General features: G+C 44.3%; 1 protein-coding gene across 3 annotated transcripts in view; it reads left to right on the top strand.

The window, feature by feature from the left end:
- LOC145349525 (kelch-like protein 1) overlaps positions 1-26,355 on the top strand; it is a 272,619-nt gene that overhangs the window by 132,064 nt on the left and 114,200 nt on the right. For all 3 annotated transcript variants that reach the window (XM_080198092.1, XM_080198093.1, XM_080198091.1), the window contains exons 3-4: positions 464-600; positions 21,488-21,684. In XM_080198092.1, the coding sequence (XP_080054218.1) occupies positions 464-600; positions 21,488-21,684 (334 nt within the window). The remainder of the gene's footprint in view (positions 1-463; positions 601-21,487; positions 21,685-26,355) is intronic.

Below are 26,355 nucleotides of genomic sequence, written 5' to 3'. Positions count from 1 at the left end.
CAATTTGGCCAATGGTGGATAATAGAATTGAAAATAGGAGGAGTTGCAGAACCATTGGCTGATCTAATAATATCCGTTTTATCTTTACATCAATGACCCCATGGAATGTGCCATGCATTTTTTTTCACATTACACAAATACAAGAATGTTACTTTTAGCAATTTAATTTTCGCGCATTACGAAAAGGGTGACATATCTCATTACTCAAACACATGATTTGGTACATAATATAATGGATGACAATTTTAATAACTGTACTCTTCCTTAATGACCAGTCAAGTTATTCCTTGATAACCATTTAAATTCTCCAAAAATAGACCCCTTTTGAAAAACTGTCATGGTACAATAGGGCAGTTATGCCTTTAGGTTTATTTTTAATGTAATGAATTCCTACTGTCAACTCTTCACAGCTAATTAAAAGGCACTAATTTAATTAGTTCCCTTGTGGTTCTTCTCTCTACAGACTTGTTCTTAGTGCCGTCTCAGACTATTTTGCTGCTATGTTCACCAGTGATGTTTGTGAAGCTAAGCAAGAGGAAATCAAAATGGAGGGCATAGACCCTGGTGCACTCTGGGATCTTGTTCAGTTTGCTTACACAGGTAAGGAGGAGTGAAGCATTATTTATATTCAATGAATCATTGAATGTCGTGTGAAGATTAGAATGCATGTGATAAGGAGACATGGGTTCAAAATTGAAATATGTGTGCATTAATCATCTATTGACATGTTTATTGTTCATAATTTTTCAACACTTTTCAACATTGAAAATAGATACTTCCACAGGTTTTAATATTAAATATGTGATGTTAAAGACAAATGTGTTAAAGTCTTTTGCCTTATTCATGATTTAAGATAAATGTAATTGACTAACAATGTTTGAAAAGGCATCCCAGTTCTTTTTCATTTGTGGTATGAAGACTTCAGGTTGATTCATGCCAGGTCCATGGGCAAATATAAACTCAGTAAAAAGTCTGACAACACCAGGTTTTAGTCCAACCGATTTATTTGATAATAGACTCACAAGCTTTCAAGGTTTCCCTCTTCGTCAGGTGAATGGAGAGTTCTGGCCTCAGACAGAGCATATAAAGCACAGACAGTTTACAGATTACTGATTAGAATGCGAATCCTTACACCTAACCTGCTGTTCAAGACCTGAAGTGGCTGACAATGTGAGTGGAAGGAGCACTGATCACAGGTTACAGAGATGTGTATTGTCTCCAGACAGTACAGTAAGTGAGGTTTTGCAAACCCAGGCAAGTCACGGGGGTTACAGATAGTGCGACATGAACCCAAGATCCCTGTTGAGACTGTCCTCATGTGTGCGGAACTTGGCTATCAGTCTCTGTTCAGCGACTCTGCGCTGTCGTGTGTCGTGAAGGCCGCCTTGGAGAATGCTTACCCGAAGGTCAGAGGCTGAATGCCCGTGACCACTGAAGTGTTCGCCAACAGGAAGGGAACAGAGACTGAACAGAGACTGATAGCCAAGTTCCGCACACATGAGGACGGTCTCAACAGGGATCTTGGGTTCATGTCGCACTATCTGTAACCCCCGTGACTTGCCTGGGTTTGCAAAACCTCACTTACTGTGCTGTCTGGAGACAATACACATCTCTGTAACCTGTGATCAGTGCTCCTTCCACTCACATTGTCAGCCACTTCAGGTCTTGAACAGCAGGTTAGGTGTAAGGATTCGCATTCTAATCAGTAATCTGTAAACTGTCTGTGCTTTATATGCTCTGTCTGAGGCCAGAACTCTCCATTCACCTGACGAAGAGGGAAACCTCGAAAGCTTGTGAGTCTATTATCAAATAAATCGGTTGGACTAAAACCTGGTGTTGTCAGACTTTTTGCTGTGTTTACGCCAGTCCAATGCCAGCATACCCACATCACAAATATAAACTGCCAGTGAGAATAATCAGTCCCCTTATGCTCTCAGAATCCAATAGACGTGTTGGTAAAAGTCACACGCAAAGAGTCAAGGCACGACTGTTCACTGGGGATTCTGACATCTGAGTCATTGTGAGATGGTGGGGGTTGGGATGGGGGATGGGGGATGGTGGTAGGGGTGCGGTGGAGAAGGGATGTGTGGTTTGGGGAATGTTGGTGGGAGGGCAAAGAATATGAACGTTGGAGGTCGCAAAGAATATGAAGAATGGATGGCGAAAAAGGGTGCTTAAGTTGGTAGAACAAGACGTGGTTGGCAGTGATTTATATCTTTAATATGGAGCCAGACAAGACACTAATGTAAGTTTACCCAATCCCTCCCCAACAAAGATCGCCATCATCGGGGCACGGGGGCCCTCCCAGTGGGACCCAGTTGATGACTCTTTTCATGGCCTCCCTCCCCAGTTCATGACCACCCACTTCATAATCCTCCTTCAGGAGCCCCCCCCACTCCCCTTCAGAAAGCCCCTTCATACCCCCTGTCCTGTACACCATCCCCCTGCCACTTCATGATTCCAGGTTCCTTAAACCAAGATGGCATATGACACACACCCTATGCAGATTTTGTATTTGCGTGTTAAATACCATTAGACCCTTCAGTATCTATTTTCCACCTTGAAAACAATGAACCAGATTTAATTCCGCTGTCCCGCTGGGTGTCCAAGGTTTACGGTAAAATGTTGTTAGAAGTGATGACTTCTGTCATTCTAATTCCAGCTTCGGGTCACTGTCTGTGTGGAATTTGCCCATTCCCCTTGTGTTTGCGTGGGTTTCTTCCGTGCGCTCTGCTTTCCTCCCACATTCCAAAGTTGTGCTATTAGATTGATTGGCCATGTTAAATCACCCCTTAGTGTCAGAGGATTCAAAGGGTAATACGTGGGATTACAGGGATCAGGCCTAGGTAGGAATTGTTGTCGGTGCAGGCTTGATGGACCAGATGGCCTCCTTCTGCACTGTAGGGATTCTATGATACTAACTGGGCACTTGAAAAGTGGGTCAGGTGTCAATCTACTGGGATTTGCTTCCTGCTTTCCTTCGCGCTCTGCCAGGGTCTTATTCCCACAGCGCAAACATGCTCCTTAAGGTAACCATTCCTCTTCACATTTTCTTTTGGAACATCATGCACTGGTGGGGAGGGGGCCAGGGTGGTGGTGGGGGGTGGTGGTTTAGAAAAGCATGTCATAAGTGTGGTGCTCATATCTTGCAAAGTACATATAAAAACCACCTGCTACATTTTAGCTTCTGAACCTCATTCATTTATGTAATAATACATGACATTTGTACTACAGAGATAGTATTCTTAAAAGAGGAAAATGTAGTAATTGTAGAGGGAGGAAAGAAGACTAGTGTCTATTGTGTTACTCAAATTGATTTTCAGGTCTTTGGAAATCTCAGCTTAGCATGGAATCTCTCTTCTCTTTTTTTTTGTACCCATAACACTGTATCAAATTATTATGTATGTATTAAGATCGCAGAGCGAGTATATCTCTGTAATAGTTCACAGAGTAAGAGCTCTTTTGCAGAAATTGCAAATTCCGGAAATATGATTATGTTATGCATAATTCATGAACTTTGCTTATAGAGGCAGAAATGCACATTTGTAGATGTTGAAATGTTCTGGAGATTCATTTACAACAGAGAGAAGCAAAGTCAGGGTGAAGTTCTTCCAGTGGTGTCATTTGTATTTTAACAATCCCAAATTAACTCATTAACAGCAATGGTGTAAAGCACTTGATGCTGAGGAAGGCCTTGTTAAATCTAATTTAGACTGGCACTTTAAAATGTACGTTCAGCCGATAACTTACATTACATTTAAATGGACTGGTTTTCAACCACGCGACCAATTACCTTCCCTGTTTGTCAATTTTATAGCTTGCTTTTTGGCCTTGCAAGATACTGCGAGCAGCTAATCTGTTCAACGAAGCCAAGTTAAATTGAGCAATAAGGGCAGTTAAGAAAGGATTTATTCAATGGGTGCCAAAGGTAGAAACCTGTACCAGTGTGATAAGAAGCAGGGCTTGCATTAAAACACATGTGCCGTACATCAGAATGCAGGCGAGGGCTTGGAAGTTACTAGGACATGCTCCCAGTAATTTCCCTGCTGACAGAAAGTCGCGTTAAGCTTCCCTGTGCAAGTCCTACCTTTGGCAAAGTTAATTAAAACTTGGGGGCCACATACGGAGCAAGCAATTTACTCAGTCAGACGAAATATGTGAAGGAGAAACTATTGCTTGTCATGTAAAAAATTTGCGTTATTGGTATAGTAATTGGTATATAAGTGAATGTATCCAACCATATTGTGCAAGCTTTATACTTCTCTCGCATACTTGAGTTGCAGAAATTAGAGCAGGAGTCGACTATATGGCCCTTCATGCTTATTTTATCATTCAATAACATTGTGGCTGATGTTTGACTTAAGGGCCACTTTCCCTCTCTATCCCCGCATCCCTTGGCCGAAACTTTCCAGCCCTACTGGCAGCGGGATCTTCCCCCAGTCATCGATAGGATTTTGGTTCAATGGTCAAGATTCCAAGCTGATGTCCATCGATCCCTGCAACTCCTTAGAAGCGCAGATATGATCACAAGATGGTAGAAATTTAAATCTTTCATCAATTATTCAGAAAAAAATCTTCAGTAAACAGTACAAGTCAAACTACAAATTCTCTTTAGGAACTAACAACGCCTTTCTGAAACTGTTTTAAACTTGAATAACAATGGCTTCATTTGCCTTAGTGATAAGAAGGCCTTCTATATCGCCTTTCATTAAAAATGCAGCAAACATTTGATAACTAAATGATTGGACAATGGTGCAGTGCCTCTCTTCAACTAAACGTTCTGAAGTCTTCTTATTGAAACAGGAGACAAATAAAAGTAAAATAGAGTTTATTTATTAGTCGTAAGTATTAACACTGCAATGAAGTTATTGTGAAATTCCTCTGGTCACCACAGTCCAATGCCTGTTTGGCTCAATGCACCTGACCAGTAGATCTTTCAGGCTGTGGGAAGAAACTGGAGCACTCGGAAGAAACCCACATGGGCACAGGGAGAACGTACAAACTCCACGCAGACAGTGACCCAAGCTGGGAATTGAACCCAGGTGCCTAGTGCTGTGAAGCAGCAGAACTAACCACTGTGCCACCGTGCTGCCCAATAGCAATGAGTTCACTGTTTGATTATTAATCCCACCACAGAGATGTTCACTATGAAGAGGGATTCAGCGCTTGAAAATTAGACAGACGGGGTAATGCTGTGCTGCTGATTCACCAGTACATAGTCTCAGACCTCTGTTACAGATGTGTTTAGAAGGGATTCAATACATGCCACATTTTGTGGCTTCTCGTTACTTGATTTGTTTTGCATGTCATGAATAGCCGTAGCCACTGACTCAACTGACAAGCCTGTCGAAATAAAAATGCTGCTGCCGTGTAGAACGAGATCAGGGGATTGAAGTGTATCTCAGGGAAATTGTGACAAGATAGCTAAAGGACTTGGCTGTTTTTTTTTCCCTCAGCATACTGCACTGACAGATTTCACAGTTTCTGTTCAAGTTCCAATTTCATTAAAATTGAGGATCTTTGTAACACTTGCTTCAGAGATTCATAAGAGGTTCCATTCAGCAGCCTACATGTTGGATTCCAAAGCCGATTCACTCCATTGATGCGAATCATAGGATTCCTAACATGCAGAAGAGGCCATTTGGCACATTGAGTCTGCACTGACCCTCTGACAAAGTACCTTACCCACTTTCGCCCATTCTATCCCTGTGACCTCCATACATTTACCATGGCTAATTCCCCAAACCTATACATCTTGGCATACTAAGGGACAATTTTAGCATGGCCAATCCCCCTAAGCTACACACCTTGGGACACTAAGGGGCAATTTAACATAGCCAATCCCCCTAACCTACACATCTTGGGACACTAAGGGGCAATTTAACATGGTCAATCCCCCTAACCTACACTTCTTGGGACACTAAGGGGCAATTTAACATGGCCAATCCCCCTAACCTACACATCTTCGGACATTAAGAGGCAATTTAGCATGGCTAATCCAACTAATCATCACATTTTTAGGACACTAATGGGCAATTTGGCATGGCCAATCCCCCTCACCAACACATCCTTACATCCCAACAAATGTCTAAAACATATTAGTGTAGAATTGCTACATCAATGCAAGGGGTTCCCACCTTAACCCCAGTGAGATTCCATGAAAACAGTTCAAAATAGTTTGACTCCAAGATACGTTGGGCCCACCAGTAAAGTCAGACTTCATGAGGGGCAGAACCAGATCCGGCGTTTCCGTATGTCAAGTTCCTATTTCCAAAGCGTGAATGGAACTTGGCATAAACCTGGAGATCCAAGATTCCAATTGGAAACACTAACATCCAGGATAATTCAATAGCGAGACGGGTGACGTTATAGGGGCAGAGATATGGGGGAAGGGATGTGAGAAAATTCACACATAAAGCGGGATTTTTTCCACCCCCACTGCGGCATCTTATCCATTGGCTCTCCGTTGGCTGCTTGCGGGATCTTCCAGTTCCGCTGCGCCATTTTGCGTGGCTCACCTGCCAGCATCTGGGAAATCTGTCATGGTGGGGAGGCAGGGAGTGTCTTCAGCCAGACTGGAAGATCCCACCGGCATGAAAGGCTGGAAACTCCTGCCTAGGCTGTTACCTCTGCTATATATTTTAAACATATGTGTTTGGTTAGACTTGATTTGATTTGATTTATTATTGTCACATATATTGGGATACAGTGAAAAGTATTGTTTCTTGCGTGCTATACAGACAAAACATACCGTTCATAGAGTTTACCAGGCTGATTCCGTGGTTGACGGAACTGATGTATGAGGAGAAATTGACTAAGTTAGGATTGTTTTTGCTGGAGTTCAGATGAATAAGAGGGGAATCTCATAGAAACTTATAAAATTCTAACAGGACTAGACAGGGTAATAAGAACATAAGAACATAAGAACATAAGAACATAAGAAATAGGAGCAGGAGTAGGCCATCCAGCCCTTCGAGCCTGCCCCACCATTCAATAAGATCATGGCTGATCTGTCGTGGCTCAGTTCCACATTCCCGCCCTCTCCCCATAACCCTTAATCCCCTCTCCTATCAAAAACCCATCAACCCGCGTCTTAAAAATATTTAGCGAGGCAGCCTCCACCACTTCAACGGGCAGAGAATTCCAGAGATTCACCACCCTTTGAGTGAAGAAGTTCCTCCTCAACTCCGTTCTAAACCGCCCCCCTTTTATCTTGAGGCTGTGCCCCCTAGTCCTATTGTCTTTTTTGAGCGGGAAGAGTCTTTCCACCTCTATCCTATCCATCCCATTCATCATCTTATACGTCTCAATGAGATCTCCTCTCATTCTTCTAAACTCTAACGAGTACAAGCCCAGTTTATTCAGCCTCTCCTCATAGCTCAACCCCCTCAACTCCGGTATCAGCCTAGTAAACCTCCTCTGCACTCCCTCCAAGGCCAAAATATCTTTGCGCAGGTGCGGCGCCCAAAAATGCACACAGTACTCCAGTTGCGGCCTCACCAATGCCCTATACAGCTGCAGCAAGACCTCCCTACTTTTATATTCAATCCCCCTCGCTATGAAGGCCAGCATCCCATTCGCCTTCCTGACCACCTGCTGCACCTGCAAGCTGGGTTTTTGCGACTCATGCACAAGGACCCCGAGGTCCCTCTGCACCGTCGCCTGCTGCAGTTTTTCGCCTCGTAAGTAATAGTCCTTCCTACCATTTTTCCTACCAAAGTGGACCACCTCACACTTGCCAACATTAAATTCCATTTGCCATTTCCTGGCCCATTCGCCCAGCCTATCTAGATCCTTCTGCAGACTCTCAACACCCTCCGCACAATTTGCCGTTCCCCCAATCTTGGTGTCATCAGCAAATTTCGACACTCTACACTTGGTTCCCTCCTCCAGATCATCTATATAAATGGTAAAAAGCTGAGGCCCCAGCACCGACCCCTGGGGCACTCCACTAGTCACCATCCGCCAATCCGAATAGCACCCGTTGACCCCCACTCTCTGCCTCCTATTTGACAACCAATCCTCTATCCACGCTAACACCCTACCCCCAACTCCATGTCCCTCGACCTTCTGCAATAACCTCTTGTGAGGCACTTTGTCAAACGCCTTCTGAAAATCTAGAAAGACCACATCCACCGGCTCTCCTCTATCCACCGCCCTAGACACATCCTCATAGAACTCCAGTAAATTTGTCAGACACGACTTCCCTTTAATGAAACCGTGCTGCGTCTGCTCTATCAAGCAATTCCCTTCAAGATGCTTCGCAATTTCCTCCTTAATGACAGATTCTAACATTTTACCTACCACAGACGTTAAACTAACCAGCCTATAATTCCCCGCCTTTTGCCTGGCACCCTTCTTAAACAACGGCGTAACATTAGACGTTTTCCAATCATCCGGCACTTCCCCGGAATCCAGCGACGTTTGGAAAATAACCACCAAGGCATCCACTATCACCTCCGCCATTTCTTTCAGAACCCTCGGATGCATTCCATCCGGTCCTGGGGACTTGTCCACAATCAGCCCCTCCAGTCTGTCGAGCACCGCCTTTCTAGTAACAGTAATGTCATTAAGACCCTCCAGTCCTACCACCTTTCCATCGCTAACACCCGGCAAATTATTCACGTCCTCCTCCGTGAAGACAGAAACAAAAAAGTTATTCAATACCTTAGCCATATCCCCATCCCCTACCACTAGGTCCCCTTTCTCATCCTCTAAAGGACCAACATTCACCCTAGCCAGCCTCTTCCTTTTTATATATTTATAAAAACTCTTGCTATCCTTTTTTATATTAAGCGCTAGCCCAGCTTCATAGTTTCTCCTACCCCTCCTTATCAACTTCTTTGTCAATCTTTGTTGACATTTAAACCTCTCCCAATCCTCTTCTCGCCCACTACTCTTAGCTACTCTAAATTCCTCCGCTTTTAGTTTAACACTTTCCTTCACCTCCTTTGTTATCCACGGCTTATTACCTCTCCTCCTACTATCCTTTTTGATAGGGTAGACGCAGGAAGGATGTTCCCGATCGGGGCAGTGGGGGGAGTCCAGAACCAGGCGTCACAGTCAGAGGATTCAGGGTAGACCATTTAGGATGGAGATGAAGAGGCATTTCTTCACCCAAAGAGTGGTGAGCCTGTGGAATTCATTACCACAGGATGTAGTTGATGCGTAAACGTTGAATGTATTCAAGAGGCGGCTGGATATAGCAGTTGGGATGAATGGGATCAATTGTTATGGGGCGAAAGCAGGATTTGGCTGTTGAGCTGGACAATCAGCCATGATTGTGATGAATGGCAGAGTAGACTGGAAGGGCCAAATGGCCTCCTCCTGCTCCTATCTTCTTTGTTTCTCATACATAGGGGAGAAGGAAAGGAGAGAGTGCAAAATAGACTGTTACAGTCATAGCTAGGGTGTAGAGATTATTGTGTAACCCACTGGAAATATAGATTTCTTCCCACTGTTCAAGTATCAAATAGAGCTGCAGTAGCATCGTGGTTATTTTGCTGAACTAATGATTTGGAGACCAACACAGAAGCTGGAGAACTTGAATCCAGTCAATTAAATACAGCTGGAATTTACAAACAGGTCTAGTCTCAGTAATTAAGGCCATGAAACTGCTGGATTGTCATAGAAAGCCATCTGATTCACTGAAATCTGGTGTGGAATGAAATCTGCCCAGTCTGGCCTCTCCATGAATCTGGGCCCACAGCAGTGTGGTTGACTCTTAGCTACCTTTTGAAGTGACCTAACAAGCCACTCAGTTGTTGCCAAGCCAATAAGTGCAGATCGTGCCAGGGGTGGTCACAACTTATGAATGAATAAAAGGCACACAGTTTATCACCTAGTCAGGGAGAATGTATAACAAAAGCAGTTCATCATCTGACAGGATTAAATAGTTTGGCATGAATCTAATGGAGCTTGAAATGAGACACTGCCAAATGAGTCTTCAAACCAACACTTTCCAGTTATCAATGAGTAATTAACACTGGCACTGGTCTTCCTCAACAGAAAGAAATAACTTACGTGTACATAGAGTTTTTTTTGATGTCTCAAAATGTTTTAAAGCTAATGAAGTATTTTTGATATGCAATCACTGGTGTAAGAAAGAAAAGGAAAGGCACTTATGTGTACGCTATAAACCAGTTGGAAATATTCCAACGTTTTTTTCTGTAGTTGGTGCGTGAGGAAAATGTGATGGAATTGTTTTTCTTGATTCCCAACCTGGATCCGAAATATTGACACCAATCTATTGGGTTGATTGGCCAAGGTAAATTGCCCATGGTGTCCGGGGGATTAGCAGGCTAAATACATGGAGTTATGGGATTGGGACTAGGTGAGCTTGTAGTTAGTGCAGACTCGATGGGCCAAATGGCCTCCTTTCACACTGCAGTGATTCTATGATTTTATGTAAATCCAGTTGAGTTAATAGATGCAAAAACAATTTCAATCTGTAGAATTCCCAGTCAGTATGGACTGAGAAGAGAAATGCTTTCAATATGTACTTTACTCTCACTTAAAATAAAATCACAAATAGTTCAAATGTGCCACACAATGTGCCTCAATACGATGCAGCTCCAAATCAATTCAGTCTTCATTGTGTAGTTTTGAAGTTGGGAGTCCTCTCAGACTTAGCTGGTGCATAACTGCACCTAGTGTAAAGTCAAATCAAAGACATTCCCAGATTAACCTTTGGACCACACAGGACAGTGAGAGGAAAAGATAATTCTTTGCCTGCTCCCTCCTTTTAACTTGCCTTCAGGTGTCTGAGTGTTACGTTAGTTAAGCAGGGAGGCCCATAAGGCTTGGGTCAGTGTGTGATATGCTAGCCAGCAGTATAACTCAGGTTTTCCGGCATTGTGTTATCGGTAGGTTGGTCCGGATTCTGTGATCGGCGAAAAGGAATGGCACTCATTCATCATGCTAACAGTTGCCCTTGAACATTTGGCTCCTTGACTTTCTCATTCAGCGTTTCCAGTATTTTCTGGTTTTTTTTCTGGGAAGAGAGCAATGGGTGGTTGGTTATTGCTGACTCTTCCTGCACTGGAATATGACCTGGCAGTTTTCTAGTCCACTCTCATGTGAAGAATCCCAAACTGATTGTGACACTTGAGGACAGTTGTTTCTCCTTGAAGCGAGACATAGCATAAAGTTTGATCAACTGGGAAGCAAAGAAGAAAATCGATAAAGGAAGTAAAAAATAATCCATGTTTAGGGCCAGGATTTTCTAGCCCTCTTGTGGCAGGACAGGCAGCATGGTAGCACAGTGGTTAGCAACAGTGCCAGGGACCCGGGTTCCATTCCAGCCTCGGGTCACTGCCTGTGTGGAGTTTGCACATTCTCCCCGTGTCTGCATGGGTTTCCTCCAGGTGCTCTGGTTTCTTCCTACACTCCAAAGATGTGCAGGTTAGGTTAATTGGCCAAGCTAAATTAACCCTAGTGTCAGGGGGTTTAGTAGGGTAAATATGAGGGGTTATGGGAGTAGGACCTGGGAAGGATTGTGATCGATGCAGACTCAATGGGCTGAACGACCTCATTCTGCACTGTAGGGATTCTATGATTCCCTGACCTGTTGTGAGAGATACAGTGGCCCAGCCAAAAGTCCATGGACTTTCACCAGTATCTGATGATCCCAGTGGCGGGCGATGCTGGAAAACCCTGCTCTAGATCTTACTGATCATAGATGCAGCTGGATATCTATTTGGCAGGTTAAAGATGCACTGAAAACTATTAGTCAGCAAGCATAATGTTTTTAAATCCCTTCCCATGAAAGGGCATGTGATTATTGTTATATACTGCATTCTCAGAACAAAAGAACGCGACAGTGTAACACATGGGGTTAGACAAACAACAATGCAGCTTTATTGAATGGCTGCCTGAAGAACGTAAGACCATAAGAATTAGGAGCAGGAGTAGTCCATCTGGCCCCTCGAGCCTGCTCGCCATTCAGTAAGATCATGGTTGATCTTTTTGTGGCTTCAGCTCCACTGATCTGCCCGCTCACCATAACCCTTAATTCCTTTACTGTTCAAAAATTTATCTATCCTTGCCTTAAAAACATTCAATGAGGTACCCTTCACTGGGCAGGGTATTCCACAGATTCACAACTCTTTGTGTGAAGAAGTTCCTCCTCAACTCAGTCCTAAACCTGCTCCCCTTTATTTTCAGACCACGCCTCCTAGTTCTGTTTTCACCTGCCAGTGGAAATAACTTCCCTGCTTCTATTTTATTTATTCCCTTCATAATTTTATATGCTTATATAAGACCCCCCCTCATTCTAATGAGTTCCAGTGAACATAACCCCATATACTCAGTCTCTCCTCATAAGCCAACCCTCTCAACTGTGCAATCAACCTAGTGAATATCCTATGCACCCCCTCCAGTGCCAGTATATCCTTTCTCAGGTAGGAGGGCAAAACTGTACACAGTACTCCAGGTGTGGCCTCACCAGCACCTTTTACAGCTGCAACATAACCTCACTGTTCTTAAACTCCATTCCTCTAGCAATGAAGGACAAAATTCCATTTGTTTTCTTAATTACCTACTGCACCTGCAAAGCAACGTTTTTGCGATTCATGCACAAGGACGCCCAGGTCCCTCTGCGCAGCAGCATGCTGCAACTTTTTACCATTTAAATAACAGTCCATTTTGCTGTCATTTCTACCAAAATGGATGACCTCACGTTTATCAACAAGGTACTCCGTCTGCCAGACCCTGGCCCACTCACAGAAGCTGTAATTCTAGAAAAGCTTGGCCTAGATTGAGCCAAAGCCTGCAAAGCAGCCAATGATGTCACAAACTATACATGTGACTAGATTTTTAAAGTGACCATACAACACAACAACCCCAAATATATAACAACCCTCCCTCTTCACTTCTAAAGCCCCATAACAACACATACCCATATTACTTTTAAATAGCCATCAAAACATACGTATAAAGGCAGGCAATGAATCATGACACAGTAATAATAGTTAATAGGAAAGACAATCAGGTGGGCATCTATTCTACACTGGTTGCCTGTGCAGTTCAGGGGTTGTTCTTGACCTTAGATATAATCTCCGGTATATCAAGACAATGTCACTATCCTGGAAGGCATAACCATTTCTTTTGCAGAAGGAAGGCTAGAAGCAGCAAGGGATTCTTTAGCAATCTTGGCTTCTGCTGATGGACTAGAAAATTTGTAGTCACAATATTTAGTAGTATGGATGGTAGTACATCCAATGTCAACAGAACAAAGGAGACTGTCATTGACTTCAGGAAGCATAAAGGAGAACATGCCCCTGTCCACGTCAATGGGGATGAAGTAGAAAGGGTCGAGAGTTTCAGATTTTTAGGTGCCCAGATCACCAACAACCTGTCCCGAAGTATATTTAAGAAAAACTCACCAATGCCTCTATTTTCTCAGAAGACTAAGGAAATTTAGCATGTCAGCTTCGACTTTCACCAACTTGTCCCGATGCACCATAGAAAGCATTCTTTCTGATTGTATCACAGTTTGGTATAGCTCCTGTTCTGCCCAAGACCGCAAGGATCGACAGAAGGTCATGAATGTAGCCCAATCCATCATACAAACCAGCTACCCATCCATTGACTCTGTCCACACTTCCCACTGCCTCGGCAATTAAGGACCCCATGCACCCTGGACATTCTTCCACCTTCTCCCATCGGGAAAAAGATACAAAGGTCTGAGGTCATGTACCAGCCGACTCAAGAACAGCTTCTTCCCTGCTGCCATCAGACTTTTGAATGGACCTACCTTGCATTAAGTTGATCTTTCTCTGCACCCTAGCTATGACTGTAACACTTGATTCTGCACTCTCTTGTTTCCTTCTCTATGAACGGTATGCTTTGTCTGTATCGTGCACAAGAAACAATACTTTTCACTGTACGATAATACATGTGACAATAATAAATCAAATCAAATCAAATCAAAACATCCAGAGGTAATTTTGTCATATATGATATTGGCACATTGATGTGTGAAGCTAATAGCTGATCTGTGTGTTGATTCCTGCATTTATTCTTCACCTCTAGTTACACTTAAGAAGTTAACATTGGGTCGTTTCTTTGACAGCTGAGATCTGTGGGATATGTGTGTGTGTGTGTGTGTGTGTGTGTGTGAGTGTGTTCGGGTGTGTGTAGTGTCCATGTGTTCGTCTGTCCATGTGTGTGTGTGTTGTATGTATGTGTGTGTATGTCCGTGTCTGTACGTGTGTGTGTGTGTGTGTGATTGAGTGAGTGGGTGTGTGTGTGTGTGATTGAGTGAGTGGGTGTGAGTGAGTGGGTGTGTGTGTGTGATTGAGTGAGTGTGTGTGTGTGATTGAGTGAGTGGGTGTGAGTGACTGTGTGTGTGTGTGTGTGTGAGTTTGATTGAGTGAGTGGGTGTGAGTGAGTGTGTGTGTGTGTGATTGAGTGAGTGAGTGTGTGCGTGTGTGTGATTGAGTGGGTGTGTGTGTGTGTGATTGAGTGAGTGGGTGTGAGTGAGTGTGTGTGTGATTGAGTGAGTGGGTGTGAGTGAGTGAGTGTGTGTGTGATTGAGTGAGTGGGTGTGAGTGAGTGAGTGAGTGTGTGTGTGATTGAGTGAGTGGGTGTGAGTGAGTGTGTGTGTGTGTGATTGAGTGAGTGGGTGTGAGTGAGTGAGTGTGTGTGTGATTGAGTGAGTGAGTGTGTGCGTGTGTGTGATTGAGTGGGTGTGTGTGTGTGTGATTGAGTGAGTGGGTGTGAGTGAGTGAGTGTGTGTGTGATTGAGTGAGTGGGTGTGAGTGAGTGAGTGTGTGTGTGATTGAGTGAGTGGGTGTGAGTGAGTGAGTGAGTGTGTGTGTGATTGAGTGAGTGGGTGTGAGTGAGTGTGTGTGTGTGTGATTGAGTGAGTGGGTGTGAGTGAGTGTGTGTGTGTGTGATTGAGTGAGTGGGTGTGAGTGAGTGAGTGTGTGTGTGATTGAGTGAGTGGGTGTGAGTGAGTGAGTGAGTGTGTGTGTGATTGAGTGAGTGGGTGTGAGTGAGTGTGTGTGTGTGTGATTGAGTGAGTGGGTGTGAGTGAGTGTGTGTGATTGAGTGAGTGGGTGTGAGTGAGTGTGTGTGTGATTGAGTGAGTGGGTGTGAGTGAGTGAGTGAGTGTGTGTGTGTGTGTGATTGAGTGAGTGGGTGTGAGTGAGTGCGTGTGTGTGATTGAGTGAGTGGGTGTGAGTGAGTGAGTGGGTGTGAGTGAGTGAGTGTGTGTGTGTGATTGAGTGTGTGTGTGTGTGTGATTGAGTGAGTGGGTGTGAGTGAGTGTGTGTGTGTGTGATTGAGTGAGTGTGTGTGATTGAGTGAGTGGGTGTGAGTGAGTGAGTGTGTGTGTGATTGAGTGAGTGGGTGTGAGTGAGTGTGTGTGTGTGTGTGTGTGATTGAGTGAGTGGGTGTGAGTGAGTGTGTGTGTGTGATTGAGTGAGTGGGTGTGAGTGAGTGTGTGTGTGTGTGATTGAGTGAGTGTGTGTGATTGAGTGAGTGGGTGTGAGTGAGTGAGTATGTGTGTGATTGAGTGAGTGGGTGTGAGTGAGTGTGTGTGTGTGTGATTGAGTGAGTGGGTGTGAGTGAGTGTGTGTGTGTGTGTGATTGAGTGAGTGTGTGTGTGTGTGATTGAGTGAGTGGGTGTGAGTGAGTGTGTGTGTGTGTGTGATTGAGTGAGTGGGTGTGAGTGAGTGAGTGCGTGTGTGTGATTGAGTGAGTGGGTGTGAGTGTGTGTGTGAGAGTTTGATTGAGTGAGTGGGTGTGAGTGAGTGTGTGTGTGTGATTGAGTGAGTGGGTGTGAGTGAGTGTGTGTGTGTGTGTGTGTGATTGAGTGAGTGGGTGTGAGTGAGTGTGTGTGTGTGATTGAGTGAGTGGGTGTGAGTGAGTGTGTGTGTGTGTGATTGAGTGAGTGTGTGTGATTGAGTGAGTGGGTGTGAGTGAGTGAGTGTGTGTGTGATTGAGTGAGTGGGTGTGAGTGAGTGTGTGTGTGTGTGATTGAGTGAGTGGGTGTGAGTGAGTGTGTGTGTGTGTGTGATTGAGTGAGTGTGTGTGTGTGTGATTGAGTGAGTGGGTGTGAGTGAGTGTGTGTGTGTGTGTGATTGAGTGAGTGGGTGTGAGTGAGTGAGTGCGTGTGTGTGATTGAGTGAGTGGGTGTGAGTGAGTGTGTGTGTGTGTGTGTGTGTGATTGAGTGAGTGGGTGTGAGTGAGTGTGTGTGTGTGATTGAGTGAGTGGGTGTGAGTGAGTGTGTGTGTGTGATTGAGTGAGTGGGTGTGAGTGAGTGTGTGTGTGTGATTGAGTGAGTGGGTGTGAGTGAGTGTGTGTGTGTGTGATTGAGTGAGTGGGTGTGAGTGAGTGTGTGTGTGTGATTGAGTGAGTGGGTGTGAGTGAGTGTGTGTGTGTGTGTGATTGAGTGACTGTGTGTGATTGAGTGAGTGTGTCTGTGTGTGTGTGTGTGATTGAGTGAGTGTGTGTGTGTGTGATTGAGTGAGTGGGTGTGAGTGAGTGTGTGTGTGTGTGTGTGTGTGAGTTTGATTGAGTGAGTGGGTGTGAGTGAGTGTGAGTGAGTGTGTGTGTGTGTGATTGAGTGAGTGAGTGTGTGCGTGTGTGCGTGTGTGTGATTGAGTGGGTGTGTGTGTGTGTGATTGAGTGAGTGGGTGTGAGTGAGTGTGTGTGTGTGTGATTGAGTGAGTGGGTGTGAGTGAGTGAGTGTGTGTGTGATTGAGTGAGTGGGTGTGAGTGAGTGAGTGAGTGTGTGTGTGATTGAGTGAGTGGGTGTGAGTGAGTGTGTGTGTGTGTGATTGAGTGAGTGGGTGTGAGTGAGTGAGTGTGTGTGATTGAGTGAGTGGGTGTGAGTGAGTGTGTGTGTGATTGAGTGAGTGGGTGTGAGTGAGTGAGTGAGTGTGTGTGTGTGTGTGATTGAGTGAGTGGGTGTGAGTGAGTGTGTGTGTGATTGAGTGAGTGGGTGTGAGTGAGTGTGTGTGTGATTGAGTGAGTGGGTGTGAGTGAGTGTGTGTGTGTGTGTGTGATTGAGTGAGTGGGTGTGAGTGAGTGTGTGTGTGTGATTGAGTGAGTGGGTGTGAGTGAGTGCGTGTGTGTGATTGAGTGAGTGGGTGTGAGTGAGTGAGTGGGTGTGAGTGAGTGAGTGTGTGTGTGTGATTGAGTGAGTGTGTGTGTGTGTGTGTGATTGAGTGAGTGGGTGTGAGTGAGTGTGTGTGTGAGTTTGATTGAGTGAGTGGGTGTGAGTGAGTGTGTGTGTGTGTGTGATTGAGTGAGTGGGTGTGAGTGAGTGTGTGTGTGTGTGATTGAGTGAGTGTGTGTGATTGAGTGAGTGGGTGTGAGTGAGTGAGTGTGTGTGTGATTGAGTGAGTGGGTGTGAGTGAGTGTGTGTGTGTGTGATTGAGTGAGTGGGTGTGAGTGTGTGTGTGAGAGTTTGATTGAGTGAGTGGGTGTGAGTGAGTGTGTGTGTGTGTGATTGAGTGAGTGGGTGTGAGTGAGTGTGTGTGTGTGTGTGATTGAGTGAGTGTGTGTGTGTGTGATTGAGTGAGTGGGTGTGAGTGAGTGTGTGTGTGTGTGTGTGTGATTGAGTGAGTGGGTGTGAGTGAGTGTGTGTGTGTGATTGAGTGAGTGGGTGTGAGTGAGTGTGTGTGTGTGATTGAGTGAGTGGGTGTGAGTGAGTGTGTGTGTGTGTGATTGAGTGAGTGGGTGTGAGTGAGTGTGTGTGTGTGATTGAGTGAGTGGGTGTGAGTGAGTGTGTGTGTGTGAGTTTGATTGAGTGAGTGGGTGTGAGTGACTGAGTGTGTGTGTGTGTGGGTGATTTCGTGAAGGATTCAGAGATGATTGTATTGCTTCTTTAATGGTGGAGGCCAGAGGTTAAGCATGTGTTATCAAGTCAGCCTTGATGAGTTCCTGGCGTGTGCCCTGCATAATATGTATTCCAGCCGTGGTATCCCAATGGTAGACAGAGTGCATATTCATATTCCTAAATGAAAGGATCATCCAGCGGATTTTGATGTTATAGATGGTGAATGATGTTATGGGGCTTTTTATATAAAATATTAAGTTAGAACTTCATTGGCTGAACATACACATGGATTGAAATTAATTTAAAAGAACACTTATCCTAAGCCAAGGACACTGGCTTACAACTAGAACTGTGTTCTACTTTCAACAGTCACAAGTTCCATTTGTAGAGACACAAGTCCTTGAGTGGAATCATCCCAGAAATTACAAAGTCTGATTTTGGACATGTGAGTGAAGTGACATTTGACCCAGTGACAGCAATGGTGGCTTTCTATATCATCTCATGAGGCAATTTCTTTAAAAATTGCAGCGGTGCAGGTTTCACATGAGATTGCTAGTGGGTGGCCTCTGATTTAGAATCATAGAATCCTCTAGTGCAGAAGAAGGCCATTTGGCCCATCGAGTCTACATCAATGACAATCCCACCCAGGCCTTATCCCCACAACCCCATGCATTTATGCTGCTAGTTCCCTTGACCCTGACGGCCAATTTAGCATGGCCAATCCACTTAACCCGCCCATCCACCAAACATCTTTGGACTGTGGGAAGAAACCGGAGCACCCGGAGGAAACCCACGCAAACACAGGGAGAACGTGCAGACTCCACACAGACAATGACCCAAGCCAGGATTTGAGCCTGGGTTCCTGGCGCTATGAGGAAGCAGTGCTAGCCACCGTGCCACTGTTCCACCCCACCATAGCCTTAACACTTCAATAATCCAGGTGTCAATTTTAAAGGCCATCCCCACATACAGCTAGCAAACCTCAAGTAAGAGGAAGCCACTGGGTGGGGGTGATGGCTGCCAAAGTCAGCCAGCGATTCTGCTGAGGGGAACACTTCAGCAGACATGGGCATTCAGCCTCTGATCTTTGGATAAGCATTCTCCCAGGCAGCCTTCACGACAACACAGAATCGCTGAGCAGAAACTGATAACCAAGTTCCACACATATGAGGATGACCTCAACCGGGATCTTGGGTTCATGTCACACTACCTGTAACCCCCATGACTTGCCTGGGCTTGCAAAATCTCACTAACTATCCTGGCTGGAGACAGTACACATCTCTTTAACTTGTGCTTAACCCTCACTCCACTCGCATTGTCTCTACGTCTAAGATTTGATTACCTGTGAAGACTCACATTCCAACCATTATTTTTGTAAATTGAATTTGTGTCTTTATGTGCCCTGTTTGTGAACAAAACTCTCACTCACCTGATGAAGGAGCAGCGCTCTGAAAACTTGTGGCTGCCAAATAAATCTGTTGGACTTTAACCTGGTGTTGTGAGACTTCTTACTGTGCTTACCCCAGTCCAACAGCGGCATCTCCACATCAGGACTTCAGCAGAAACATCTTTACTGACAAGTGGTGAGCATATAGAACTCACAATTACAAATTGAAGCAAATAGTGTAGGTACCTTTAAAGAAAGCAGGGTTATCAGAAGAGGGAGGAAGGAAATGAAGGATATGCTGATGGGGGTGAGATGAAGGGGAGTGGGAGGAGGCTTATGTGAACCTAGCATTTTGAAAAGGAATATTTGATGTAAGGCAAAATGAGAAGAAAAATTGAATCAGGGCAGATAAATTAATGCAGTTTCCTAACAAACTGTCTTTAAAATATTCATGTGCTACCTCACATATAGAAGTGCAATGATTATGGTAATGGGCTGGCAACTAATTGGCTGGGAGTTCAAATCCCACACAGAGAAAGTCGTGGAATTGAATTCAGTAAATCTGGTAAATGATGGTGCGTTTTTTTTTAAGGAAAAGCGGTCATAAAAGTTTTATTGTAAAACTTAGTAACCTTCAGGGAGAAGAACCTGTTACCACTCCGGTCCAAAACAGTTAGTTAACTCTTGATGCCCCCACTGCCAACTAGAGATGGGCAATAATTGTTGGCTCACCTACCCAAAGGTCAAATTGTAAAATTTAAAGGTTCGTGTGATTTACGTTAAGTTAATTAAATTAATCGGGGGGTCATGGTCGTTAGCACTACTGCCTCACGGCACCAGGATCCCAGGATCTATCCCAGCCTTGGATCACTGCCTGTGAGAAGTTTGCATGTTCTCGCCGTGTCTGCATGGGTTTCCTCCAGGTGCTCTGGTTTCCTCCCACACTCCAAAGATGTGCAGGTTAGGTTGATTGGCCATGCTAAATTGCCTGTTAGTGTCAAGGAGACTAGTGAAGCAGCTGAGGCTACCTCACTGAATGTTTTTAAGGCAAGGATAGATAAATTTTTGAACAGTAATGGAATTAAGGGTTATGGTGAGCGGGCGGATAAGTGGAGCTGAGTCCACGAAAAGATCAGCCATGATCATATTGAATGATGGAGCAGGCTCAAGGGACCAGCTGGCCTACTCCAATGCCGAGTTGTTATGATCTTATGTTCTTAGCAGGGTAAATATCTCATACAATCTCATAGAATGCCCACAATACAGAAGGAGGCTATTCAGCTCATTGAATCTACACTGACAACAATTCCACTCAGGCTCAATTTCTGTAACCCCATATATTTACCCTGCTAAATCCCTGATACTAGGATCAATTTAGCATGGTCATTCAACATAGCCCGCACTTCCTTGGACAGTGGGAGAAAACCAGAGCACCCAGGGGAAATCCATGCAGACGCAGGGAGAATGTGCTTGAATTGAACTCAGGTCCCTGGCGCTGTGAGGCAGCAGTGCTAACCATTGTTCCAGCGTGCTATCCATATGCGGAGTTATGGGTGATAGGGGCTGGGTGGGATTGTTGTCGGTGTAGGCTTGATGGGCAGAACGGTCTCATTCTGCACTGTGGGCGTTCTATGAGATTCTATGAGATATTTACCCTCTAATACAGCTTGATGGGCTGAATGGCCTCCTCCTGCACTGCAGGGATTCTTTGAATCTTCCTTCATTTTGAGTAAATTGAGATATCCGGCGGGATGGCAAATGCCTTCTTTAATTGGCACCACTTGGACTGAATTCACCACAGGTCAAGACACTGAAGTTGAAAATGTCGAGTTTGATTTTTAGGGCATTGGTTCCGTCATTGTTCTCATTATTCATTTGCTCAGCCATTACGTACTTGCATGATAAAGAGTTATTAATATAGATTTCTGAATGAGGTTATTTTAATGTTCAGTGAGTGGTGTTGAAATTACACTGTTTGGAAAAATCGAGATGAGCACTGAAGGAGGGGAAGCAGATGTATATCATTTTTATTGCAATTACCTAATGCATACTGGCAATTTCATTCCAACAATTGCCAAAGAAAGGTTTATTAAGCAGTTCAGGATAAAGCCGTATGTCTCCTTAGCATGGAATTTGCATACAAACTGTTTGAATTTACTTTTTTTTTTAAAATGTTTTTCATGATTATTGGCAGGCAAATTGCAAACCTTGTGCAAAAATAACATTGTCTTTTGAAAATCTTTGTTTATCGTGTCACACTTGAGAGCCTATTTGTCACAGTATGTTTTGGGAATCTATTTATTTACAGGCTGCCTTGAGCTAAAGGAGGAGACGATCGAGAATCTCTTAGCAGCTGCTTGCCTGCTCCAACTCTCCCAAGTGGTGGAGGTGTGTTGCCACTTCCTAATGAAACTGCTCCATCCATCAAACTGCCTGGGTATCCGTGCATTTGCTGATGCCCAGGGCTGCACTGAATTAATGAAGGTGGCTCACAACTACACTATGGTAAGGTGACAAGAGGTGTTGTTTTACTTCAATCACCTTCTTGGATCGCTTCTTCCTTGTCCTCGCGTGTCCACCGTTCGTCGGGGAGCAGACTTTCTCACGAAAGTCGCCAGTGTTTGTGTTTCTGACGGGAATGCAAGCCCTTGAAGGTTACGTTCCGGGACGTGGCTTTGTACAGGTTGCATTTTACAAGACGGACGACCCTACGATGGGGCTGCTGACTTCTGTTCATGCCATTATACAGAGCTTTGGGGGAAAGTGCAAGGGATAGTGACTCATTTCAACGCTCTGTCAAAGGGCCAGCAGAGCTACACTGGATCGTGTGGCCTCCCCCTGCGGTTATATAAATCCGGTGGAGCAAAGCTCCAAGTCAGGAATTAAAATTTGTGAATTGACCCTGTTTTATGTTCTATGGATCCGTTAAACTACATTTGATGTTTTGACCCTCTAAGTTTTGGGAGTCAATGTTGATGAGAATGTTTCCTGTCGTTTTGAAATGTTTTTTTAAATGGTAACATTTGAAACAGTTTTGACAGTGGATCTGTAATGCTTCATTGGAATTTTGGTGCATTTTGGAAGATCAAATTCCAGTGTGAATTATATAGTAATGGTAGAACTCTTAGGAGCATTGACATGCAGAGAGACCTGGCACACAGGTCCGTGGATCCGTGAAAGTGGCAGCACAGGTGGATAAGGTGGTCAAGAAGGCATACATTGCCTTCATTGGCCAGCGCATCGAGTACAAAAGTTGACAAGTAATGTTACAGCTGTATAGAACTTTAGTTAGGTCACATTTGGAGTATTGTGTGCAGTTCTGGTTGCCACACTACCAGAAAGATGTGGATGCTTTGGAAAGGGTGCAAAGAAGGTTCACCAAGATGTTGTCTGGCCTGGAGAGTTTTAGATATGGAGAGAGGCTGGATGAACTGGAAAGATGGAGGCTGAGGGGGCGACCTGATAGAGGTCTACCAAATGATGAAAGGTTGAGATGGTGGTGGATAGTGAGAGGCTTTCTCCCAGAGTGGAAATTTCAACTATAGATCCTGACCTCATAACTTGGTCTGTGTAATGTCCTAACTATGTTCGGGTTGTGGGTGCTAAACAAAAAGAAAAGGATGTGGTTTGCACACGTAGGATGGGATTTTCAGTCCGCGCTCACTCCAAGACTGGAACATTGCATAGCCCTGTCCTGCCCGTTACGATCCTGTGATGGGCAGGAAAAGATAACCCCACCCACAGATTCAAAATAACAGCAATAGATTGATTATAGGGGCTGTTGCTTGTACAGTGTAGAAAATAAATCTAAAACGGGAGCCTGTGCAACACCCCAATGACATCACTATCAAATCATGTGGCCAGCTCTTAAAGCAATCATGCAACCAATTAAAGATATAACTGTCTGCTTCAAGCAAAGACCTACCAGTGAATAGAAAGCATAAAATCAAATTTTCAAAGGTAAGCTGAAGATTTGGCCTATTGTTGGAACATTCTTCTATCGATCATAACAATATTGCATTGGCAGAACTAAGATATAAAAATTCCTCTCAATCTGCGGAAGAGACTGATAGCAAATAATAAATGGCTTGGTTATGTGGACAGTAAGGAAGTGAAATACTCGAGATGACCAGTAAATCTCACCTAACATTAAAACATCATCTATGCTGTTCTGATGTATAGTACACCGAAAAATGTATAAGCAATAAAGCATAATTTTAATATACTGTACTTTTCTGGGATAGCTTTCCCTGGTGAAAAAGAAATATTGGTATAGAAATTTCTGGCACAATCCATAAAATGTAATGAAATAGAAATTGAACATGCCCGAGCTGTCCTGTAGAGATATTGCTGAATTTATTAATGCCATAAAATGTATTGAGATGCAATACCTTAAATATTGGTGAATCTCATTTTATATGCTAATAAACAGGCCACTGCAATGAACTTCTTAGCATATGAGAACTAGTAATGATGGTCAAGGGAGATAACAATCGAGTAATGAGCTGTGTCTTATTTTTAACAAATAGACAACTGCAAGGTTTCACAACACTGATGTAAAATGCTTAATAATATTTTCTATAATTCCTCTCTACCTCATTGAAAAATCATTGAATCATTGAGTGGTTTTAAGAAGGAAATAGATGTTGTTCTGATATGTAGGGGAATAGGGATGTGGGGAACAGGTAGAGAGGTGGATTTGAGACCAAGGGAGAGATCAGACCTGATCTGATTGAATGGCGGAACAGGCTCAAAGGGCTGAATTGCCTACTTCTGCTCTTAATTCCTATGCTCCGGTCTCAAAGTTCATGCTATATAGCAAAATAAGGCAGAGGTTTACTATCCCCTGTTAGTCAGTGATGATGTTGGGGTGGTGAGTGCAAAAATTCTCAAATGGCCTTCCCGCCAAATTCTGGCTCACCTCTCTCCCTCTGCAACTTTACACGAGGATAGGCAACGCCCCCCGCCCACACACCTCCCCCCCCCCACCGCGTGCAACTCCCCCCCAACATACTTGCCCCAGTTGAAGCCCTTAGGTGGCCAATAATAGGCCACTTAAAGGCCATTTCACTTCCTGGCTTGATTTCCAGGCTACCAGATGGAGTTCTGGGATGGGGAGGATAAGGCTGGGAGGGGAGGGTGAAAAAATGAACAAGGTTCAAGCCTCAGTCAGGAAATGAGGGGAGGGGGATGGAAGAGTGGGGGTGGGAGGGTGGCCTCCATCAGCATCCTCCTTTTGACATTGAGTGCCCTGCCATCAGGCCAGAAGGACTGGTATTTGCAAGTCCTCCACCTCTCCACTGCGCCCAACCCCTGGGTCTCATCTTTGCCTCCTGTTCTCAGACCCCCTCTAAGCTCACTTAGACCTGAGGCCCCAGGACTGCATGCAGCCCCAATCCCGTCTATTGCAGCTTCTGACATCACAGGGCACTAGGGAGTTGCTGGTCTTTTGGATTAGTCAGTAGATCTCTGAGTTGGGGCTTCCTCCCAAATGAGGAGCGGAAGATCTTTCTCCAACCAACTGTTGCTCATTGGAGCAGCAAGTTACTGTGGGCAGCCACGACGGATAAGGATGCGTTTGTTGTTGATTCCTGGGATGGCAGGAAGGGAAACTCTGCAAACCTAAGATATCTTGACCGTAAAATTTTGCAGAGAGTCTTTTTTTCATGGCATGTGGGTATCACTGGCCATAACAACATCTATTGACTGTGCCTAATTACATTTCCAAGCTGCCTTCTTGAACTGCAGCATTCCACATAGAATATAAGATTCTGGCATTTACAGGGTTAATGTTGAATTGAGTACCGTGTTGCTCACACAGTGATGTAGGAAAACACATGACCTGCATCTAATAGTCCCTATTTTGTGTTAGACAGAGACATGTGTGCAAGCTCCTACTTAACCGCTTACTATTTGTATGTACATAGGTTTTATAGTTAACAAATACACACAGTTAACCTACTCACAATGGCAAAGACTTCATTATGACCCACCAAACAATAACTAACACCCTGGAACATAGTAACGGTGAACAGGGAAAAAAACCCCAAAACCTTGCAGGAAAAATTTGCAGAAGCATTTTTACCTCAAGAAAAGCACAAGAAGTAAATGCAAAGAGGCAATTGGCCAGGGAAATGCTCCAAAGAAAGGCTTGGAAGCTGAAAGCAGAAAATTTAAAATTCCTTGCTGCAGCAAAAGACTCCAGAGGATTTTTTGGAAATCTAGCTTCAGTTGGCAGAGTGCAGAGTGAGCAGACCTTAGCAGGGATGAGCTAAGATGTTTAAATCCTGGGATAAAGGAAGTCCTGAGCATCTTTTAAATAGTTCAGTGATCAGGAATAGCAGTTTAAAAATGACACAAGATTAATCAGAGTTCCAAGTTGGTGCCTGAACACGAAACACTAAAGTCTGACCTTACTCCCAAAATGGACAAAAGTGATTAATTTTATTAATTCAGAAGAATTAAACTGAAGAATCAACTTTAAAGACTAGCCACAGTTAGGATTCAATTTTTTTTTTGTGTGACCCTGATCCTTAGCGACTCATCAATCCCAGCAGCCATTATTTCAATGTTTTTTCAAGGTTGAGCACAAGCACTAGTACCCCGGAGACTGACCCAAAGCAGAAAGGGAAAATCCTTCACCTTCATCAGACCAGGTGTGGCATGTTGGCACAATGGTTAGCACTGCTGCCAGGAACGCAGGTTCAATTCCAGCCTCGGGTGACAGTCTGTATGGAGTTTGCACATTCTCCCTGTGTCTGTGTGGGTCTCCTTTGGGTGATCCAGTTTCCTCCCACACTCCAAAGATGTGCAGGTTAGGTGGATTGGCCATGATAAATAGCGTCAGGGGGATTAGCAGGGTAAATATGTGGGGTTATGGGGATAGGGCCTGGGTGGGATTATTTTTGGTGCAGGCTCAATGGGCCAAATGGCCTCCTTCTGCACTGTAGGGATTCTATGATTCTATCTTGAAATGAATGGTTGTGCCATCTTTAATTTAAGCAATTTCTTAAAACTAGACATACACTTCAAAATTGCTTTAACCATGGATTGGAAATGCACTCTTCCAGATCAATTTGGACTGATCCAAGGCCCAAATCAATCACATTATTGGGGACTTGGGGGAAAAGAAGATTTCTTAGATATATGATTGTGTCAGGTCGGGATCAAAAGACT

Source organism: Carcharhinus amblyrhynchos, chromosome 10 (genome assembly GCF_965287045.1).
Source record: "Carcharhinus amblyrhynchos chromosome 10, sCarAmb.v2.hapA, whole genome shotgun sequence".
Taxonomy (NCBI): Eukaryota; Metazoa; Chordata; class Chondrichthyes; order Carcharhiniformes; family Carcharhinidae; genus Carcharhinus; species Carcharhinus amblyrhynchos.
The sequence above is the reverse complement of the archived record's forward strand: the minus strand, read 5'-3'. Positions and strand labels throughout refer to the sequence as shown.